This window comes from Macaca nemestrina, chromosome 18, assembly GCF_043159975.1.
Source record: "Macaca nemestrina isolate mMacNem1 chromosome 18, mMacNem.hap1, whole genome shotgun sequence".
Lineage (NCBI taxonomy): Eukaryota > Metazoa > Chordata > Mammalia > Primates > Cercopithecidae > Macaca > Macaca nemestrina.
This window is the reverse complement of record NC_092142.1, coordinates 70,589,073-70,609,148: the sequence shown is the minus strand read 5'-3', so window position 1 is coordinate 70,609,148 and position 20,076 is coordinate 70,589,073. Positions and strand designations below refer to the sequence as shown.

Sequence of the window (20,076 nt, the reverse complement as noted above, 5' to 3'; positions counted from 1 at the left end):
TATAATTGGCATCCCTGTGGGGGCAGGGTGGGGGTGGTAGCAGGGAAAGTGAAGGGAGAAGGGGCAGGCACAATGTGTTTGAAGAAATAAAGGCTGAAAACCTTCCAATTTGGATGAAAAGTAATTCCCCACAGATCCAAGAACTCAACAAACCATAAGCACAAGAAACGTGAATGAAACTACACCAAAGCACATCATAATGAAATTGTGATGTGATAAAATCAGTGATAAAGAGAAAATTAAAAGCAACTAGAGAAAAAAATACATAAAAAATAAGGATGACAGCAGATTTGTTATTGGAAACCATGCAAATGAGGCACCAGTGGAGCATTACCTTTAAAGTACTCAAAGAAAAAGAAAAAAAAGATAAATTAAGCTGAATACAAATCACACTTTGCTAACTATTCAAACAGTGTCAAACTTACAACCATGTAACAAATGAAGACACTGTATGATAATGTCCTATCTAGAGAGGTAGTATGACAAAGCTACATTTATGGGTTGTTATCCTCAGAGAAAAAGAAAAATCACCCACCAGTCATTCTCTAATAAAGAGGCCTCTACTAGCCCTCTGATATCAATGTTGGCAACTTTATTTCTAAGGCCATCATTGTTCTGCTTAAAAATAGACAAAGTTCTCATATAGGGCAATAGCCTCCTAAAGCCTGTATCCTAAAACCTGATGAGTTCTTATCTGCAGAGGCTATTGTAGAAACACTCTAAGTCTTTTCTCTGTGCTGATTTAGTTTTTACCCATTTTTTCCCCATGCATCTTTTAAATATTTACTTTGCAGCTTACTCTAATAATAGTATTTTTAAAACCTCTTCCTGGGTCTAGGGGTGAAGAGATCCTCTTGCTGCATTCTTTTGCGTGTATTCCCCTTTCAATTTTGTTTCACCTACAATTCATGCGGAGTCTCATTTCAGATGCTACACCTCTCAACCTGCACATCTGAACCACCTCAAATCAGGCAGTGGGCAAACTGTCACAGGGTATTCTATTTTCCCTATTCTGTAACCCTGTACATCTAAGTGGCTCATCTTTCAAGGCATGGTGAAACAGACATATATAGTCTTGGAAACAAAAGCAAACTACAAGCCATCTTTTCCTCATGTCCAAATTAATTACTACATGGTGGGCACTGAAATACTATAATCCAAACTCCTATACCATACTCCTGTACAACTCCTAAGCAGAAACCTCCTAAAGGATCTCTGCACCCTCTGAGATATGTACAGACAGGAAAATATCAGAAATAAATGATGACAGAGGCTTGATGGCACTTAACTTTACAGCTGCAGTTCCCAAACCTCTGTGAAGGAAAGCCAGGGTTAGAAAGCAGCAGTTCCAAGGGGTCTACAGAAAGGAGACATGGAGAGGTTATAATGACTGATAGTAACAACTAATTTTTAGCACTTAGTATGTACCAGGCAGTGTCCTAAGCATTTTACGTATATTAATTTAAAATTCACAACAACCCTATGAAGCAGGTACCATTACCCTCATTTCACAGTGGGAATAAAGAACTCAATCAAGGTCACCATGATGGAGCCAGAATTTGAACCCTATGAATCTGACTCTGGAGCCCCCACTCTCACTCTTCTGTAGTCTCTCAAGAAATAGTGTGATGGGGGAAGAGCACTGGATGAAGGCTAAACACCTGGTTAGTGCCTTCTCCCCTCATTACCTCACTGTCCTGAATACTGGGGATAAATGTCACCCACCTTGTCTACCTTACAGAACATTTCAGGAACAAACAAGAAGTATGTAATTTTACAAAATATTTTTACAAGTGTTATGCAAATATAAGGCATACACAGGAATTAAAAGAGCAGCAATGTGTGAGGGGGCTTAGGAGAGTATTGAGTAGGAAGGCAAGGAAGAATGATGTTAAAAAAAATAAAAGCTGTGAACATTGCAGAGGTAGAGAATAGCCACCAATGCCTTTCTCCATTGTTACTATTAGTTGCTTCTCAGCACTCACTTCTCAGGCCAAGGGATCTTGGCCCAAAAGTAAAACAGTTCATCTGAGATTTTTCATTCCCATGTTAATAAGGGATTGAAAAGTTGAATTAAATAGCCTCTTTGTTCATCTCTTCTACATAGAATAAGAAGTGAACATACATAAAGGATCAAAAGCAAATTTATTTATGTTGCTTATAATTTTAAAAGTCAAGAAGACAGATTCAGAGGAACCCAAGCTTACTGACTAGGACATCCTAAATATAGATGCCTCTAGTTTAAAAAAAGAATGAAACAGGAAGGAGGGAAGGAAAATACCGACCTTCATCATGAAGACAGGAATGGAAAGCTGCTTCTACCTTACTGTTTCTGAGAGCACTGATTTCTTTGCAAGTTTTTCCAGAACCTTGGCTGTTTCATCCCCAGCAGTAATGTACAGAGGCTGAGTGAGCACATCTGTCCTGCTGTAATTAAGGCTGCAGAGTAGAGCAGCAGGTGCAAAATTCTCATCCTTTTAACTTGACTCTTAAACTGCTTGTGCTCTTGTAACTTAAAGTCTAAACTTGTTAAAAGTAAGATTTGGAAGGTCATTAGTCTATAACAGGGGTTAGGCACTACAGACATTTCTTTAAAGCAGAATTAGAAACAGCTACCTAACACATATCTGCCATTTTCAGATGTTGCCATTTCATTTTCCAAGGGAGAGAAAGCCATTAATTTCATCCACATGAGGATGATATTGAAGCCAGATTGGAGGACTTCTTTTCCCTTAAGAAAAATAGCCTTTCCAGTAACAGAAAGAGCTTCAGGTCTCTTACCCAGCCCTTCCTTAGTGTAATTTAGGTGCTCAGAGATTCTCTGATACAAAGGGCTCAACCATCAATAAAGTTTTGTCTTATTTTCTTGTTAGAAATTTATCCATAGGAGAATTTGAATTGTAGTCACCTTCCTCCAAAGAGCTGAAGCAGCAAAACCTCTCTGCAAAACCAGTTCCATTTAAAATGTTTCAATGCAATCCTGCCAGATCCTAAAATAATTATAGTTTAGAAAGGCAGACGTGGCTTTGGGTCTGAACAAGTTTTATCCTACTGTACCTTTTCAAAGGGTGGAAGAGAGATCAGAAACATTAACTGGGTGCCAAGAAAACATACCGAGATCGAAGCCATCCACTTCCGCAGGAACACCGAAAAGAAAGGTACAACGCTTGGGGAAAGATTGGATTTCATTAGGGACAGTGACACTACCTATTTGGCGTAGAGGTTCCAGCGCTGGCCAGGGAACCACCTTTGCTCCCTGAGCACTAGTAATACCTGTGTCAGTTGTAGAATTCTTTGAAATTTTGAGTTAATAGGGTCACTACTTTTTGAATGCCTGCTGCAGAAACTAAGAAAAATGGCTGTCTGAGCCAATAGAAGAGGACTTTGTAGCTCAACTCCTGGGGAAGAAAATACTTCTTTTGACAGAGGGCAGATGCTGTAGACCTTACAGTGACATAGCCAGTCTGTAATGTCATCCAGGCCCACCCGCTAAAGTTTTGTAAATTATTTATTAGCTGTGGCTATAAATTAGAGATGAATGGAAGGCCTTCAGGCCTGATCTTAAAGGCACTCCTTATTAATGAAGTTCAAGCATTTGCTGTGGTAGGGGAGGGTTTTTGGTAAGAGGACTGAATCATCTCTTGTATGCAGGCATTACTGATACTGCTGTTGTGCAGACTGGACCTCTCAAGAGAGATTCTGCTCTAACAGAGGTTTGGAAAAGTCCTTTGCTAGGACAGGTAAATGTAGTCAGTCATCCACTTGGTTCAACTTACCGTTCATATCCTTCTGTCATAAACACTAGATCCAATTCCCATTTCAAAAAAGTTGAACCTACCTTTCTCCTGGCTATCAGTAAAACTTTTTTTGCCTGCTATTGTGTCAAGCATAAAAAATTTTCATATAAATATTTGAATTAAAAATCTAGTTGCTATTAGGGCACTCTGGGGCCAAATATCGTTCAAGTTATCAGGCTTACCCCTCCCAATGAAGTAACACAGACAGCATCATGGCCCAAATTTATGACATTCATGAGGCCCAGGAGATGGGAAATACAACCATCTTTAGAAACACTAAAGAGCTTGTGTACATCCTTTGGTACCTTGGGATAAGTACTCCCTGCACACATAACCTCAAGGTATTCACATTTATACTTTGCCAGCCATCAACCTCTCTTTCCTGCACACACACATGCATGTGCACAAATCTGGTAACAGAGACAGGAACTTTTGCTCATATTTTTTTTTAATGTATCACAATGAGCAGGAAACATACTTGATGAAATATTTTCAAAGGAGTATATTCAATTACCATCTACAATCAACTTAACTATGACAACAAAGTTTTCGTGACAAATTTTTTTTTTTTCAGTTTGAAAGTTCCATGTGGTTCTGTTTGTTAGTCTCCATGTATTTTGGTACAGTTCGAGATCAGCATTGTTACAGTAACAAAAAAGCTAACAAGACTACATTATAGAAAAACACCAAGAACATCATTTTTGGTTTCACTTGCTCTATTTTTTTTTTGTTTTTTGTTTTTTTCTTTTTGTACATTGCAAAGGCTGTTCATATACCTCTTCACCTCAGGGTCACGTTCATTTATGCTTTCTTTCCTACCCAAACTTGCCCCCCTCCCCCCTGAAGAAAGTAAACAAACAAACAAAAAACTAGTCAAAGCTTTGTTTCACAGTGGGCAGTATCTCAGCGCCAACAAACCACCAACTCAATTTATGCTTCTATTTAAAATGTTTTAATTTATTATTTAAAAAAAATATATGTCCATGAACATCAAGTGCACTGGCTTGGGTCACTGCCTCTCTCTCCTGCAACTTCCTGCCATGCCTGATAAACTCAGGTTTAAACACATGCCGTCTGTTTTACTTTATTTTCAATTGTGTAAAACTTTGGCCACATTCATCTCTTTAAATAGCTTTTAATTAAAAAAAAATTCCTAGATGTATTAAACTTTTCCTCATGTAGATGTGTGGTTTTTGGAAGGATGGAGGAAAGATGGATAAAATAACTCCCATTCCGTTGAGTCAGTATGGTGCTATGACAGACTGGTGTCTAGCACCAACCCATACTATAGGGAGAAAACCAAAAAACGAAGTGTCAATGGAGGTGAAGAACTAATTTAAAAAGCAAGTGGAAATATATCCTACCCAGCTACCTACAGTGCAGCAGACAGGAATAAATTCCCCAAGTGAGATCAAGCTAAACAGTTGAGCATTGTAGTGAATTCATGCTTTGTAAATAGTACTGGTCATAGCCACGGTGGCTGTCAGCCCACAAACATCTAACTCATGTTTGACCTCTAATGTTCACCATCACTGACTGCTTTGCTACTTCTGGGTTAGTGCTGAGAATTATTCTTACTTTTTTCAATGAACATATATGTGGGCGGTTTAGTTGTAGAGGAAAGCATTAAGGGTGCAACCCACTCCAGGTTGAAACAATCACATAACCCCTCTGATACCACTAGGTGGGTGGAAGCGTGCTCAGCCAATCTATTCAACCACCTTATTGTCGCCAGACACACCCACAGCTCAAGGCATGGTGTAACAAAACACTGACAGTCACTCTGCCTCACAGAGGGAGGATGGCATAGTAGCTCCAAAAAAAAAAAAAAAACCCAAAAAAACTAAAACCCAAACCATCAGGGAGGGGGCAGCAAAATTATAAAGAAAAGAACTTAAAGTTGAGGGGGGAGGGAAAGGGATAGAAATTGCACTATTACCAAGCAGTATCATTTTTAAAAACAACGTTTTCAGAGAAGACCTAGCAGAATTTGACAGGTAAAGCTAGTGTTAAATTGTTAACTGATATCACATAGAGAACCAAAAACAAAAACAATTTTTTTCTATATGGTACAGACACAGAGTAACATACAACAGTTAAATGGCAAAAAATATATATATATTTCATAGAGTTACAAACAAGATAAAATAATGGAAAACAAAAAACTGTACAACTTTAAAATTTAAAAATGTTCATCTCAAACACAGGGAGAAATACAAGATTTCTTGTTAAAAGGAAATAGCTTGTTAAAACAGTAAATGTTTTGCGTACTTGCTTTTGACACCTTATGCTACAACTGGATACTGGTATGAATAGTTAGATGGTATTCTTTAGTATTTCTACTTAAAAAAAAGTTAAAAAAGGAATTTGCACTGTGCATCAGCCTAGTTAGAAATATGTACAACATTTCAGGATCTACTATTTCATTAAACTAAAATTCATAAAAATAAAATAGTCCCGGCTAAAAAAGAAAAAAAGAAAAAAAATCCATTTTCAGATCTTGGAATGCTCCAGTCTTTTGCAAAGTCGATGAGTGGCTTCAGCACTGGGGAAAGAAGCCCGAAAGGTGACCAATGGAACCTGCATTCACAGTCTTCAAAGTTCCCTTTTGAAACATAAGGAAGAAAACGAAGGGGAGAAGGTTTTCACACTTTGGGGGCAAGGGGAGATGGTTTCTGTTGATGTTTAGCTATGAAAGTGAAACAGCAAAGCATCTATTTGTCTCCAAAATCTATGTTTTAGCAGCACAAAGTTTTCAAAGTTCAGACCGTTTATTTTATTTTATTTTTTTACATGAGAAAGGGTGTGTGTTACAGGAATATGGATATTAACATAAACAAGTGCCTAACATACGGTTCCTTTTTTGCTTTCTGTACATTGCTATCTGCTGCTTTGTTGGCTGCGCTCCGGATCACTCGCCGCTCAGACTGCCTAACACAAGGACAAAACTTTGAAGTAAAAAATGTGTCTTTTGGTATATGGAATTGTCATTAATAGTTGCCTCTCTGCTTGCAGAAGAAGCACGTAACAACCTGGGAATCTTTTGTTTTTCTCTTTCTTTTATTAAAGTAAGTCTTGTTTGTTTAAATCAGAAACAAATTCTCAAGTAACAAGAACCCTTTCCCTTTTTTCTGCATCAGCAGTGAAAGGGTGTGTCTTTGGATTTTATTTAAAGCATGAATTTTTTTTTTTTTTTCTGAGAGAAGAAAGAAAAAACAAACACAAAACCAAAAACCAAATCCCTAACCAAAAACTTTTTTAGAAAATAAAAGTACACAGCCAATTACACAAATGGAAACAAATCCTTTAGTAAAGGAAAAGAATATTTGAAGCATCTACCAAACAAGGAGGAAAAGAAGGGGTACAAAGAAAAGGCCAAAAGAAGGATAAATAAAAAAATAAATGCACAAGGCTAACAGACACAGGTAACTAGAATTATATGCCTTTAAAAAGTTTCAACTCCCCAACCAAAAATAATCTGTGAGGATCCTAATGACCCCTAGAATCCCTTGAAATTCTTTCTTTAGTTTTATAAAATAATTCTGCAGCTCCCTCTAAGAAATGAAGGCAGCTACCTTAAGTGGGAGATTATAGGATGGGAGGTGGGAGAAGGAAAGAGAAAGTGGAATTAAGGGACAAAGCAGGAGAAAAGCTTAGGCGAATCAACGGATTGCAATCTATCTGCTAGGAATGAACAAGACAACATCAAATGAGGAGCTGTCAGCTGGACCATACAAAAAGCTAAATGTACACAAAAGGTTTTTTTTTTTTTCCTTTTAAATCTACCATACTGCTTCAGTTCATTTCCAATGCAACAATCTACTCAACACCAAAAATGGTCATATCTATCATAAATACAGAAAGTCAGTTTTTAAAACTTTTTTTTTTTTAAGCTACAAGTCCTCAACACTCTTTGTGTGTGTGGGTTATTTTTTTTTTTTTTTCTGAAAGTGGGAGTGCTTAACTTTTCCCCTTGAAATTGGCTTCAGCAGAAAAGCTATCCTTAAAAATCCCCAGAAAGCTAAAGCAGTTCACATTGTTTTTCTTGAATACTTTCTGCCCATTTTTAAATTAACAAAAAAATCTTTTCTGGAACCAAAAAAAAAAAAAAAAAAAAAACAACTGAAAAAAATAATAATATATAAAAAAATGATTCTGAAAACAGAACAAAGTGTGAGCGATTGACCTGAGAATAAAAAGACATTACATTTCTTTTTTTCTTTTAGCAAGCCATTGGTATCTGAATGCTAAGATAGCAAGAAATTTAAAACTGTAACAAGGTGGACTGCTTTCCCATACAGTGCATGCCGGGCTCCTCTGTGCTATCAGCGTGGGGCGTTTATTGAAAAGGGGCAAATATACAAGGGGTTTAAGCTCCAAAGACATTAGGGAGGCCCTGTGGACTTCTGTTTCCCAGACCAATAGTACCTTCAAAAGGACACAATGTAACAGGTTAGGGCTTTTTTTTTTCTTTTTTTTTTTTAATATTTATTAAAAGAAAAAAAAGACAAGAATGTAAAATCACCGGCATAGATAGGTATATGGGAAAACAACCCACGCTTTTTCTTTTTTTTCCTTTTTTTTTTTTTTTTTTTTTTTTTTTTGGTTAGAAGCTTTGGAATTGCAGTTAGTCTATTTCTGAAATTGGTTTGTTATTAATTTTTGTATTTAAATTCATTTGTTTGTATTGTTCATCTTCAAAGCTTACAATCTGAAGGTGTCCGTTCCTACACTGGTCAGACCACTGTCCTTGGGGCAGCTGGGGTCTTTGGGACCCTCCACCGGGCTCGCCGGTCCGTCGGACTTTTGGCTGAGATCCGTGTCAGACTCCTCCGAATAGTCGTCTGTTGGCATCGAGGGCTGAACCCCTGAGGTGCTGCATGAACTTGAGGTAACCGTTGAAGATGAGGAGAGAGGAGGAAAAGAAGGGGGCTTCGCTGCCGAAGCCCGGGAGACCACTTGCGGCCAAGACTTCCTGGAGGCGTGGGGGGAAGCGGAGGAGGGGGTGGCGGCCGACGGGGGAGGGGGGCTGTCGTTTGAGTGAGCGGCAGACTGCGAGGTAGATGCGGTGCTAGGATCGGGGAAGCAGGCAGAGTGAGGTAATAAACTAGGGTGCTCTTTGGCGTTTCTTGCTGCTCTCGTGATTGTTCTGTGTTTGTGCAAGGCCGACTCGAGATGTTGACTCAGAGCTTCCTCCCCACAGAGCGCGCTCTCGCACGCCAGGCAGTGGTATGAGCCGCCGCTGCCGCCACCGCCACCACCACCGCCGCCACTGCCGCCGCCGCCGGTGGGGACGTGAAGCACCATCTCTTGCAGGTTCACCACAGACTGGCCGAAGAAGCAGAGGGACTTCAGGTGGCTCCTCGCCGCCTCCTCGTCGCCGAAGCCCGCCTGGCACTTGCGGCAGACCAACTTGTACTGCACCTTTGGAACAATGAAGGGGTCGTAGAGAGAGTCCGCACTTTTGCTTTCTGCTTCTGGCTCTTCAGGGGGTTTCGGCAGGAGGGGGGACACCTCACGGGGGACGTTTTTCTGTTCTTCTGGTTTGGGGGATTCTTTGGCAGGGTCTTTGTCTGGGGAAGCAGCCCCCGAGGGGACTGGGGTTTGGCTTGCTTTGGGCTGCTGCTGCTGCACTTTTTGCTGCTGCTGCTGCTGTAGTTGCCGCTGCTGCTGCTGTTGAATTGCCTCCTGCAGACTCTGCTGGTATTGCTGGTACTGCTGCAGTAGGGAGCCCGGGGACAGCCCCATCAGGGCCTGCGACAGTGCAGGGCTGTAGGGGAACAGGCCTTCCATGCCATACATAGGCTGCAGGTACCCGCTCTGCAGGGCGCCAGGGATCTGGGGAGCATAATAAGGAGAAAAGCCTGGTACAAAGTAAGGAAGGAACTGGCTCGTGAGCAATGCTGTGGGGTCCGAAGTCAAGGCTGCCTGCAGGGCCTGCAGCTGTGCAGGGTCCACCGCATACTCCATGGTGGGCAGCGGGGCTGAGATCGTGGCTGCAGCTGCCGTGGGGGCTTCTCCTTTCTCCTTCTTGGGGACAGGCAGGGGTTCCCCTTTCCCTTTGTGTGCCTTTTCCTTCTCCTTTATTTTCTCACTGTCTTTGTCCTTGCGTTGCTGCTGCTGTTGTGGTGGGAGCTGTGGTGTGGGTGGCGGCTGGGCTGCTGGCGGCGGGGGAGGCTGCTGCACCTGTGGCTGCTGCTGCTGAGGAGGTTGCTGAGGGGCCATCGCCATGGTGGCTTGTGCTGGGGTTGGGGAGCTCAGCGATGCTGAGGACGGTTTATTTGGTAATCCAGATGTGGGGAGACCAGGGGAAGGAACCGTTGTGCTGGGCAGACCCATCAAGTTCGGCTTAGGAGACGTTAAAGCTGAAAGGAATGAAGACAGAAATCACCGGTCAGTCTGGGCAGGGGTAGGGCTGAAGCTCAAGACATTTTACCAGTGTCACTGGCACACAGTCTGAGATGTCAAGGCTTGAAGGATCCTCTCAAAACCAACGTTTTCAACAGAAGTATCCCACCAGGCTCAGGGCTGGACAACCTTTTATTCTATTGAGGACTCAGTCCTGGGTCAGCTCCCATGCTTCCTCTTTCAGCCAAACAACTTCCAACACCTTCCTGCCCAATGTGCCACACCTGCTAGTTCACATTTTCTTTGCCAAGCACTCCCAGCTACCATTCACTCTGCCCAACTGCAATTAGTCTAGAGGCCCCAAAGCCAGCTGTTTCTAGCTGGGGCCCATTTGCACCAAAGGCCTTCATCACAGAAATAGTATGGCCACGAGGTCCCCAGAGAAGTTATCTGGAGGAGAGTGACAACAGAAGAGAGAAGAGAACAAAAGCAAGAAAGCTAGCACGGCCACATGAACAAACAAAACGGGCTCTACATGTGTTCCTCCTCTCGGACCTCTGTTGCTGCAGTTGACTGGATGCTTTGGGAGGGTAGAGAGAAGATGATGAACGGAAAAGTGTGGAGGAAGGGCCTGGGAAGAAATAAGAACAATCCATTCAGGGAAAATTGCTTCCGTGCCTTGGCCCAGCTGATCTGCTTCCACAAGTCTACTGAACAGTATAACCACCTCGGAATAGGATTCTGGAATCCGCTGGAGAAATGACCACCTTCTCTTCCTGCCCATTTGAATGATAACACAGGAGGGCCAGTGGGACTGTAGACAGTTAAGAAACAACCACAGGAAAAGGAGAAAAGCCATGTCAGAAAATGGAACAGCCCAAGGTACTGACACCAATTCCCAAGACATCACAACCTACCCCAAGCACCACTGCCTATGGATAGCAAAGATCTCTGTGTCACCAGGCCCTGATGGACTAGAGCCCCATCCTTGATCATACTCACCCCTAATCTACCACCACTTCCTGCAGTGCCTTCACCGACCTGAGAGCCTGATACCTTCTCTGACCCATAGCTATCTCCTGGTTTGAGTCATCAGTTCCAAGGTAATGCAAGAGGGTGTTGCTGTGGATGCTACTCCAAGCTTCAGGTGTGTTGAAACTAGCAAGATAGTAGGGAAGGACAGCATGGGGGTGGCGTGCAGAGTGTGCTGGATGATGAAAAGCTGAGGAAAGAGAGAGACACGAGGATCCCACAGGCAACAACTCTCAGAACACCTCTATATTCACCATATCCAACAAACTAGATGGTATGGTATGTACATCTCTTCAGAGGATACCAAAATGCAAAATCAAAACAATCTTATTTCATCTGGATCACCTTCTGCTAGAAAGCTGGGGAAGGACTTCCATAACATGACACTGAGGAAAAAAAGCAAGAAAAAGCACTCTGAAGCTCAGACCTGGGGGAAGACTGCTGATTTCTGGCTATCGTGGTACAGTGTTCACCATCAAAACCCTCATATTTCAGATGGAAAGAACAAGACTGCTTCAAATTGCCAATCCCAAACATCTGTTAATACTGGATAGCTAAGGAGGAAGGTTCCTTCAGCATCTCATCATCCAGTGTCCTCAGTGCACATAAGACACCAGAGAAGATATGTGTGACTCTACTCAGAAAAGCTTAGTCAAGACTTGGTTAAATTGGCACAAACAAGACAGAGAGAGAGTAGACTCTGAGTTCTAAACTTGGCACATGGCTCTGTCTCCACTAGGCAATGATCCTGCACTAAGTTTTAGGTTTGGAGCCGGGGCCAAAAGATCAGTGGGGCAAGGAAGGAGTATCTAGAGATTTCTCCATCCCTATGGCTCCAGGCTTTTAGGAGATTCAGTCAAAAAGCCTTAAACTGTGTGTCTTCAACTGATGGTCTATATAAGAGGTTCACATTTTAAGAAATGTTTACATATCTCTATTTACCAAGCCTTGCACTAGTCATGCTAGACACAGTAGCTCAACACACTCACAACTCTGTGACATCCTTTTTCTGATCTGTAAGATCAGAATCTGGCAAGATACTTCATCCCCCCAAGACTTACTCCTACAACTCTGGAGTCACACTGACTCTGTGCGATATGGTAACACACATCAGACGTGTGACCCTGGGACTGTCAGTTGAACACTTGTAACCTCAGCTTTCAACAATAGATGATTATAAGAATTAAATGAAAGACCATATTTATAGAAAAAGCTTAGCATTGGGCCTGACATATAATAGATGTTTAATAAACACAAGTTCATTCCTTCCCTTCCATTCCAGATCCAGTGTTCCTTGAGAGCTGTGTTATGGTCAGGTGATGATAACTGGGGCATGTCTGCAGCTTATCTTTCTATCTTGAGTCCACTCTAAGTGGTCAGAACCTGAGTAGCACTAAACATATACCTGTTGACTCACTGGCTCATACTGGGTGTTGTGGAAGAAGCACATAGCACTGGGAGCCCAGAGGCCTAGGTGGGAGCTCTAGCTCCTACCCTAGCTTGTTGAATGGTCTCGACCTCTCTGGGCCTCAGATTTCTCAATCTGTAAAACAAGCGGAATAAATCATACATTCTGATTCTCCTTTTTTCACATTACTGTGATGTGTTAAGTCTTCCCAAGCCCCTCTGCCAGGGTTTTGGGCTGCAGGGGTAATTAAGTGATGTGCTGTTTTCCATAGTTTGTTTCCTGGCTTATGTCTAGCTGGCTTTCTGTGACATGACTTGTCAACACATATAAGCAACAACTTCTATGTCTTAATGCTTTCTTTTCTTCTTCTGTTTGAGTAAGAAATGGGGACCAGGAATGCAGTAGCCTCATGTTTGGTAAAACACCACCCAAAGTGTAAAATGTGGAACTAATTCAACCAGAAACTAAGACTGCTGTGAGAAGCATTACAGCTGCTTTAACCCCTGGGAACAGGGACACATTTTGAAAGCAAGGTAGCATTAGGAGGAGTTCTCCTTTGGTAAACGGGAACTAATCAGTTCAGGCCATTGTTGGGGGAATTTGCAGACTTGTGTCTAAGCCTAACAGGACCCTGGAGGTGAAGGTCCAATTTAGCAAAGATGGCTGGATCCAGAGATGTGAGGACAGAGAAGGGAAAATGAGAGGTATGTATGAAGAACTGCAAAACTCCCTATTGAGACTATAAGAGCGCCAACCAAGTATTTATGATTCTCAATGATCAGGATCAAGGAAAGGGAAATGGGCAAAAGGAAAAAAAAGAGGTGACTGAGGACCTCTGAAACATGCATCAGTATTTTAGCAGAACCATGTTGCCCAATACAAGATTCCTGGTCAGTGCATTCCAGTAGAATAGTCATCTTGTTAGAAACAGCCACTATTGTTCTGGCTAGAAGAGAACCCCAACATTAAGGATCTACACATAAGAGCTTCTTTCTGATAGCAGTTCTTTTTTTGTTTCTTTTTTGAGACAGAGTCTTGCTCTGTTGCCAGGCTATAGTGCAGTCGCACAATCTCAGCCCACTGCAACCTCTGCCTCCAGGGTACAAGTGATTCTCCTGCCCCAGCCTCCTGAGTAGCTGGGACTACAGGTGCATACCACCACACTCAGCTAATTTTTGTATTTTTAGTAGAGACGGAGGTCTCACCATGTTGGCCAGGCTGGTCTCGATCTCCTGACCTCGTGATCTACCCACCTCGGCCTCCCAAAGTGCTGGGATTATAGGCATGAACCACTGCGCCTGGCCCTAATAGCAGTTCTTTTGCCACTGTAGCTCTCTCAAGAAGGCAGGGACCCTAGGTTGAGAGCAAAGAGTTGATTTAAATGCTCTTGGACCAGTTTTCTTAGGGCGTAATCCAGAATTAGCTAGGACGGACTAAGGTGTCTTATATTTACAACAAATATCTCAACAGGATCAGCATCTTCACAAGGACTGAATGAAAGGATCTATGATGGAAACTTGTTTCTTGAAATATTCCAGAAATTAGTATACCAGGACCCTCAAGTTTTTCCCTATTATAGGGGATAAGAGTGGTTTCTAAGGAGACTGTTCCAACCAGGAGATCCCATCCCTGACACACCAGCACTTGAGAGACTCAACAGGAATGAACTGAAGTCTTGTTGCTTTTAAAGAACTAGAAAGGGAAACTTCCCATCTGCCCCGCATTTAGAGGGTTTGGGTGGTATCCACAGAACAGAATGCTGACTGGGCAGCTATTTAGCCCTGAAATAATCTGCTAGAGCAGAACCCACCTGTGTTGGATGGAGTAAAGCCTGGCAAGGAGGGGCTGTTGAGGCCCGGGAGCAACACGGGAGGAATGCCCTGGAGCGCTGGATACGCTGTAGGAAGGTTAAGGGCCTGAAGAGGGGCGTTGTCAAACATCCCTTGCTGCTGAGCTGCCAGTCCAAGGACCTCATTGGCCTTTTTAATCCGGTCCAGCTCTTGTTGAGCCATCAACTGACGTACGGTGGCTGGGTCAAAGTATTCTTTCTCCTTGTCCAACTGGCTTCCAATGGTGTCTTTAACTTTGGAGATATGCTGTTGGGAAAAGATATGGTCACGTACAGACAGCCGAGCGCTGTACTTGATGCCACACAAAGTGCACTCTGTTTTGGGTCCCTCGTAACTTGTTTGGTTTATACCAAAATGCTTGGCCATGCTTAACTTGGACTTCTTTTCTTTTGCCCGGGCATTCTGGAACCAGACCTGAACGACTCTCTTTGGCAGTCCAATGTCATTGCCCAGGACCTCACATTCTAGCATAGTGGGTGTCCTGTAGTCATTAAAGCATGACTTGAGGACCTTCAGCTGCAGATTGGTCATCTGAGTGCGAAAACGTTTCTGCCCAGGCCGATCCCCGCTGTCACCAGATTTGCCTGCAGATCCACTCGCGCCAGGACTCGGGGAGCAGGGGTCTGCAAGGCTTGAGGTTTCACTGTAGTCCACTGTACCTTCATTGTCATATTCCTTGCTATAAAAGCTTGGGGCTGGGCTGACCAGACCAGATGACAACCGATCTTCATACTCGGACATTGCCATCATGGCCGCTTTGGTCAACCCTTCGTTGGGTGCAGAAGAGGATTTGGTTTCAGTTGCTATTCCCGTTGCACTGTCATTATCTGCATTGCCCTCGTCTCCAGTTGTGGTATCTGTGATTGCTGTGTTCACAGAGGAACAGTCATCATTGTCCAGCTTAGTTTGGTCAAAGTTTAGATTAACTGAGGACATGGAGGGGCTTTCAAAGTCTTCAATCCCTTCTACCTTAATGGAGGAAGGGCTTAGAAGAGTTCTGGGCGACAATTCCATGGTTTTACTCACAGGTGAGAGGGGGACACCCTGACCATCACTACTACTTGGGGGTAGGTGGGAAAAGCTAGTTCCATCAAAAATATCTCCTTTCATCTGGAGTCCCCCATCACAGTCTAAGAGCATCGCAGACAGAGTTAGGTTGTAGCCAGCTCTCTTGGCTTCATGCCAGTGACGGGACCGAATATGAGCCTCGAGAGCAGTCTTGGCTTTGAAGAGCGCTCTGCAAAAAGGGCATCTCCTGTGGGCCTGCGCTGGGCCTACAGCCCGGAACTGTCCTTTCCTTTCCCGAGCTCGGGTGTTCTGAAACCAGACTTGCACCACACGTTTCTTCAAGCCCACCTCATGGGCAATGTGATCCAACATCTTTCGAGTCGGATTGGAATCCAGTAGATACTTCTGGTAGAGGATTTCTAGTTGTTCTGGTGTGATGGTTGTTCTCAAACGCTTGTCTCTCTGAGGCTCTTCTCCTCCCGTCCCACTGTCGTTTTCGCCAGGGCTTGCACTGGCCTTTTCCTCCAGCTTCCTCTTGAGAGTGTTCATCGTGGAGGTTGGAGTTGAAGGAGAAGTGGCCGAGCTTGCTGGAATCTGAGGTATGGCCCCAGAGAGCAGCTGGCTGGCCAGGAGTGGGTTACTGGGATCAAAGAGCATGAAAGGCATATCCAGGGACCTATCCAAAAACTGGGGGTGGATGAACTGGTTCTGCGCACTCAGGAAGTGGAGCTGCTGATGCTCCTGCCAGTGCTCAAATGATGGAAATGCCAACTTACACTGGTCACACTGGTAGGGGATTAGCTGAGGAGGTAGGTTTGCCAGCTGTTGAGGAGTTGATGTGTGGAGGGGCTTAAGGGGCAGGTGGGAGAGCTGGGAAGGACTGGGGCTCGACTGGGGTAAGGGGCATTGCGGAGGGGGCGCTTGCGGAGGAGGCTGTGGCAACGAAGGCAGGGACGCCAACTGGGGGAGCTTCTGCTGGGGGGTGTTGGTCTTCTGCTCGGGCTGCTCTTGCTGCTGCAGCTCTGGCTTTGGTTGTCCTTGCTTTTCTTGGGTTTGGTTTGGCTGTGCACTGGGAGCTTCCGCCAGCTTTGGTTTCTCATCGCCTGCCTCTGTTTTTGAATTGAAGGTGGCCAGTTCCTCAGCCTCCGCTGTAAGCTGCAAGAAAGCGGAGGTAGCTGTATTATTGGCTGATGGTGCTGGGGCACTGTAAGCCTGTGAGGGCATCGGGGTACTGCAGGATGAGCTGGTAGGCGTCAGGATTTCCATGGCATCCATGGAATCCTCATTTTGGCTGTCGTCCTGCCCCTCTTCATCCTCATCCTTGTAACACAGCTTCTTCTGGTGCTTGATGAGATCAAAGATGCGCTGAAACACCAGGCTACATTTTTTGCACTGGTAGTTCAAGTTGCTTGTTCGAATGTATCTATCGTTTGTAAGCTCACGCCGCTCTCCATCTTTGCCCTCTCCCTGATTCTCGTAATTCTTCCTGGCCTTCTGTCGGGCATTCTGAAACCACACCACTATGACTCGGGTTGGAAGGTTCAGTAAATTAGAGAGTTGCTCAAATTCATCATCCTTTGGGTAAGCATTGGCATCAAAGAAGTCCTGTAAGACCCTCAGCTGGTAGTCTGTAAACCTTGTTCTTGAAGACCTCTTGCTTCCCCAGTACTCCTGCTTCGGAGGTTCCGGCGAAGGGGGCCGGGAGTCAATCTTGAGCTCCTCCAGGCTGGTGATAGGAGGATTACTGAAGTTGTAAGGGGAGTCCTTGTTACGCTGCCTCTCTTTGAAGAGGGTGTTCCTGAACCAGTGCTTGATCACTTTCTGGGGCAACCCAGACTTGTCTGCCATCTCTTTGATTTGCTCTTCACTGGGGGAGTTGTTAATGTCAAAATATTGCCGCAAGACTCGGAGCTGATCATCCGTGATCCTGGTGCGAGGCCTCTTGTTCTGCTGCTGGAGCAGGGTTGGATTGAGCTGATGCTGGTACAGTTGGGCCAAGTCTGCAGGCAGAGGCTCCACAGGTCCCAGCTGTGGGGGTAGCTGAGCTGGCAAGGTCTGCAATGGCATCGTCTGCATCATCAGCGGCGAGAAGATGGGCAGCTCCATGGGCATGGAGAGCTGGGTGAGCGGCACTGATGGCTGGGCCGGTGCAATTGTAGGTGAGGTGATGGGTGGGGCTGATGCGGGGATGGCTGGCGTAGATGCCGGCTGAGGCGGTGCTGCCGGAAGTGGGGGTGGAGGAGGTGGAGGGGGAGGTGGTGGTGGCTCTGGGGTCTGAGGCCTCAGTGGGTACAGTTTATCATAGTGGTCTCTGTACTGTTTGGCAAACCTCTCAAGCTGTTTGAAGGGAAAGTAATTCTGGTGAACGTGCTCTTGATGACTCTTTAAAATCAAGATGTTGGAAAACAACTTGCCGCAGGAGTCACACTCGAGCTTTTCCAGGTTCTCTCCCTGGTCAGTCTTCCCGTTCTTTTTCTGCACCTTCTGCTTGTTCTCATTATACTGAATGACCAACTCAAAGCCAAAGTTCTCCAGCAGGGCCTTGGTGGCATTCCCTCTGGCATCTGAAGCAATGCGTGGAGGGAGCATGGAAGGCTCAGAACTACCCCCTGGTGCCAGCTCTTTCTTCTCTTTGGCCTTCAAGGCGTCTGGCAGTGTTTCCTTCAGACCGGTGTTGCCCTCTCCCACCTCGGCACTGTCCCGCTCTCTCTGGCTTTCTTTTTCCTTTTCTTTGATGACCAATTTGTTCTTCTTTTCAGGGTGCTGGCTTGGCTGAAGGAGGGCAGAGTGACTCTGGGCTATAGAGAGTTGGTTCTGCTGCTGCTGCGGCAAGATCTGCTGATGGCTCTGCTGTGGGACCTGAACCTGAGCCTTCAGATCTTCCAGCAGGCCTGGGCCCGTCCCAGTCAGCGTCAGTGCCCCGCTGGTCACTGGCAAGCTCACCTCGGGGTTAAGCTGGAACTCAGCACTGGGGATGTAGAAAGGGAAGAGGAGGTGCTGCTGCTGCTGTAGTTGCAGCAGGGTCTCAGTCGTCATGGGGAAGTGAGGAAGGAGGGTGGGGTTAAACAGCTGAGACTGGAGCAGGGCAGCCTGTTGCTGCAGCTCCTGCTGCAGGTGAGCTTGAACTTGAGCCTGGGCCTGGGCCAGTGTTTGTGCTTGTTGTTGTTGTTGCTGTTGCTGCTGCTGTTGTTGCTGCTGCCTGGATGCAATCATATCTGCCAGTTTCTTCCGATTGGCCTCCTTGGGCTCTGAAGGGGAAGCGATGTTGGCACCGATAGGATTCCCCAGGGGTGGCATCCCTACACTCTCAGTGGGCACTTGGCTCAGTAAGTTAGAGCTTGGAGCAATGCCAGCACTGCTTGGATTGGAGGTGGTAAAGGTGTTACTGCCACTGGTGCTCACAGGACTTGGCGTGGAGGAGCTCAAGGAGATACTGCTGCTATTCCCAGTCCCATTGCTGCTGCCACTCGCAGCCTCCAGCTTGGCTGCCCGGGCCTTGGTTTGATGTAACACAGACCTCATATGGATCTCCAGAGTGGAACTCTGGCTGTAGGCCACATTACAAGTGTTACACTTAAAAGGTTTGTTGTCCGGGCTGCTGGTGGGTTCTGGCTGACCGGTTGCTGATTCTTGAAGGGCTCTCTTTAACTTATGCAGGTGGGAGACAGAATTGTAGTGTACTAGCAGGATATTCTTTTGAGTGAATGATTCCTTGCAGACGGTACACTTGTAAGGGCGAGAAGGGTCTAGGAATTTTTCCATAGTAAAATTGGGACCTTTTCTGAAAGGCAGAGCTCTCTTTGGTTCTGAGCCCGAGTCTTCTTGTACTGACCCAGAGTCACTGCCCGTAGGGCTCTGTTTATCTTCCAAGTCACTCTCTTCCTCCTTGTCTTCCTCAACAATTATGGTATGGTCCTCAGCCAGGGTGGGGTCTCCCATTGCCAGGAGGTCCCCATTGGCCAGAAGGCCACCATAAAGCTGTTGGATGTCAGCCTCACTCAGCTCCAGGTGGCTTGTCTCGAGGTGCTTCTTCAGAGCCTGGAAAGTTCGGAAACTGCGCTGACAAAGACAGCACATGGTGGCAGCTCTGATCACATGGTACTGAGAATGGAGCTGCAACTTTTCAATGGTCTTGAAGGCCAGGCTGCACTGATTACAGCGGTACTTGTACACATGGCGATCTGACACCGGCAGCTGAGGCCTCTTGGCATGCACTTCATTGAAATGCGTCTGAAGGGCAGCAGAAGTTTTGAAAACCTGGTTGCACCCCTTCTTCCAGCAGAGGAAGCCTGAGTCTTCTCTCACAGAGCCTGGGTCAGCAGGGGAGGGTTTCAAATCTCCGCTTTGCTCTGTGCTTGCGGACGGCAAGATGTTCTTTCCCAGATCCTCTGAGGTTTCTGTTTAAAAAAAAAAAAAAATCAAACCCAAAGATAAAGAAGGCTTTGTTTCAAGGATGACACCCAGAGCAGTCTACCTAGTCAGGCCTCATGAACACAGAATCTGATGATGAGGGAAGTGCCCAACCTGAATGACAGAATCTCTGCGGAGCACCTCCTGCTTTCTTTTGTTCCTCCAATAGAGCACATATTATAAACAGGGTGCACATGAACAGAGATGAATAAAAGGAAATACA

At 45.0% G+C, this 20,076-nt stretch overlaps 1 protein-coding gene and 1 long non-coding RNA gene across 6 annotated transcripts in view; one reads left to right on the top strand and one right to left on the bottom strand.

The window, feature by feature from the left end:
• Positions 1-20,076, top strand: part of LOC105491334 (uncharacterized) — a 371,652-nt gene that overhangs the window by 321,503 nt on the left and 30,073 nt on the right. The window contains exon 6 of the long non-coding RNA XR_011616557.1: positions 3,068-3,158. This is a non-coding gene — a long non-coding RNA (uncharacterized lncRNA). The remainder of the gene's footprint in view (positions 1-3,067; positions 3,159-20,076) is intronic.
• The window catches only part of LOC105491339 (zinc finger homeobox 3), a 482,043-nt gene continuing 463,645 nt past the window's right edge, over positions 1,679-20,076 (bottom strand). For 4 of the 5 annotated variants that reach the window (XM_071084854.1, XM_071084853.1, XM_011757674.3 and 1 more), the window contains 2 exons: positions 14,396-19,840; positions 1,679-10,162 (listed from right to left, as the gene is read on the bottom strand). In XM_071084854.1, the coding sequence (XP_070940955.1) occupies positions 8,502-10,162; positions 14,396-19,840 (7,106 nt within the window). In that variant the 3' untranslated portion in view covers positions 1,679-8,501. The remainder of the gene's footprint in view (positions 10,163-14,395; positions 19,841-20,076) is intronic. The other variant, XM_071084855.1, reaches the window with a different exon arrangement.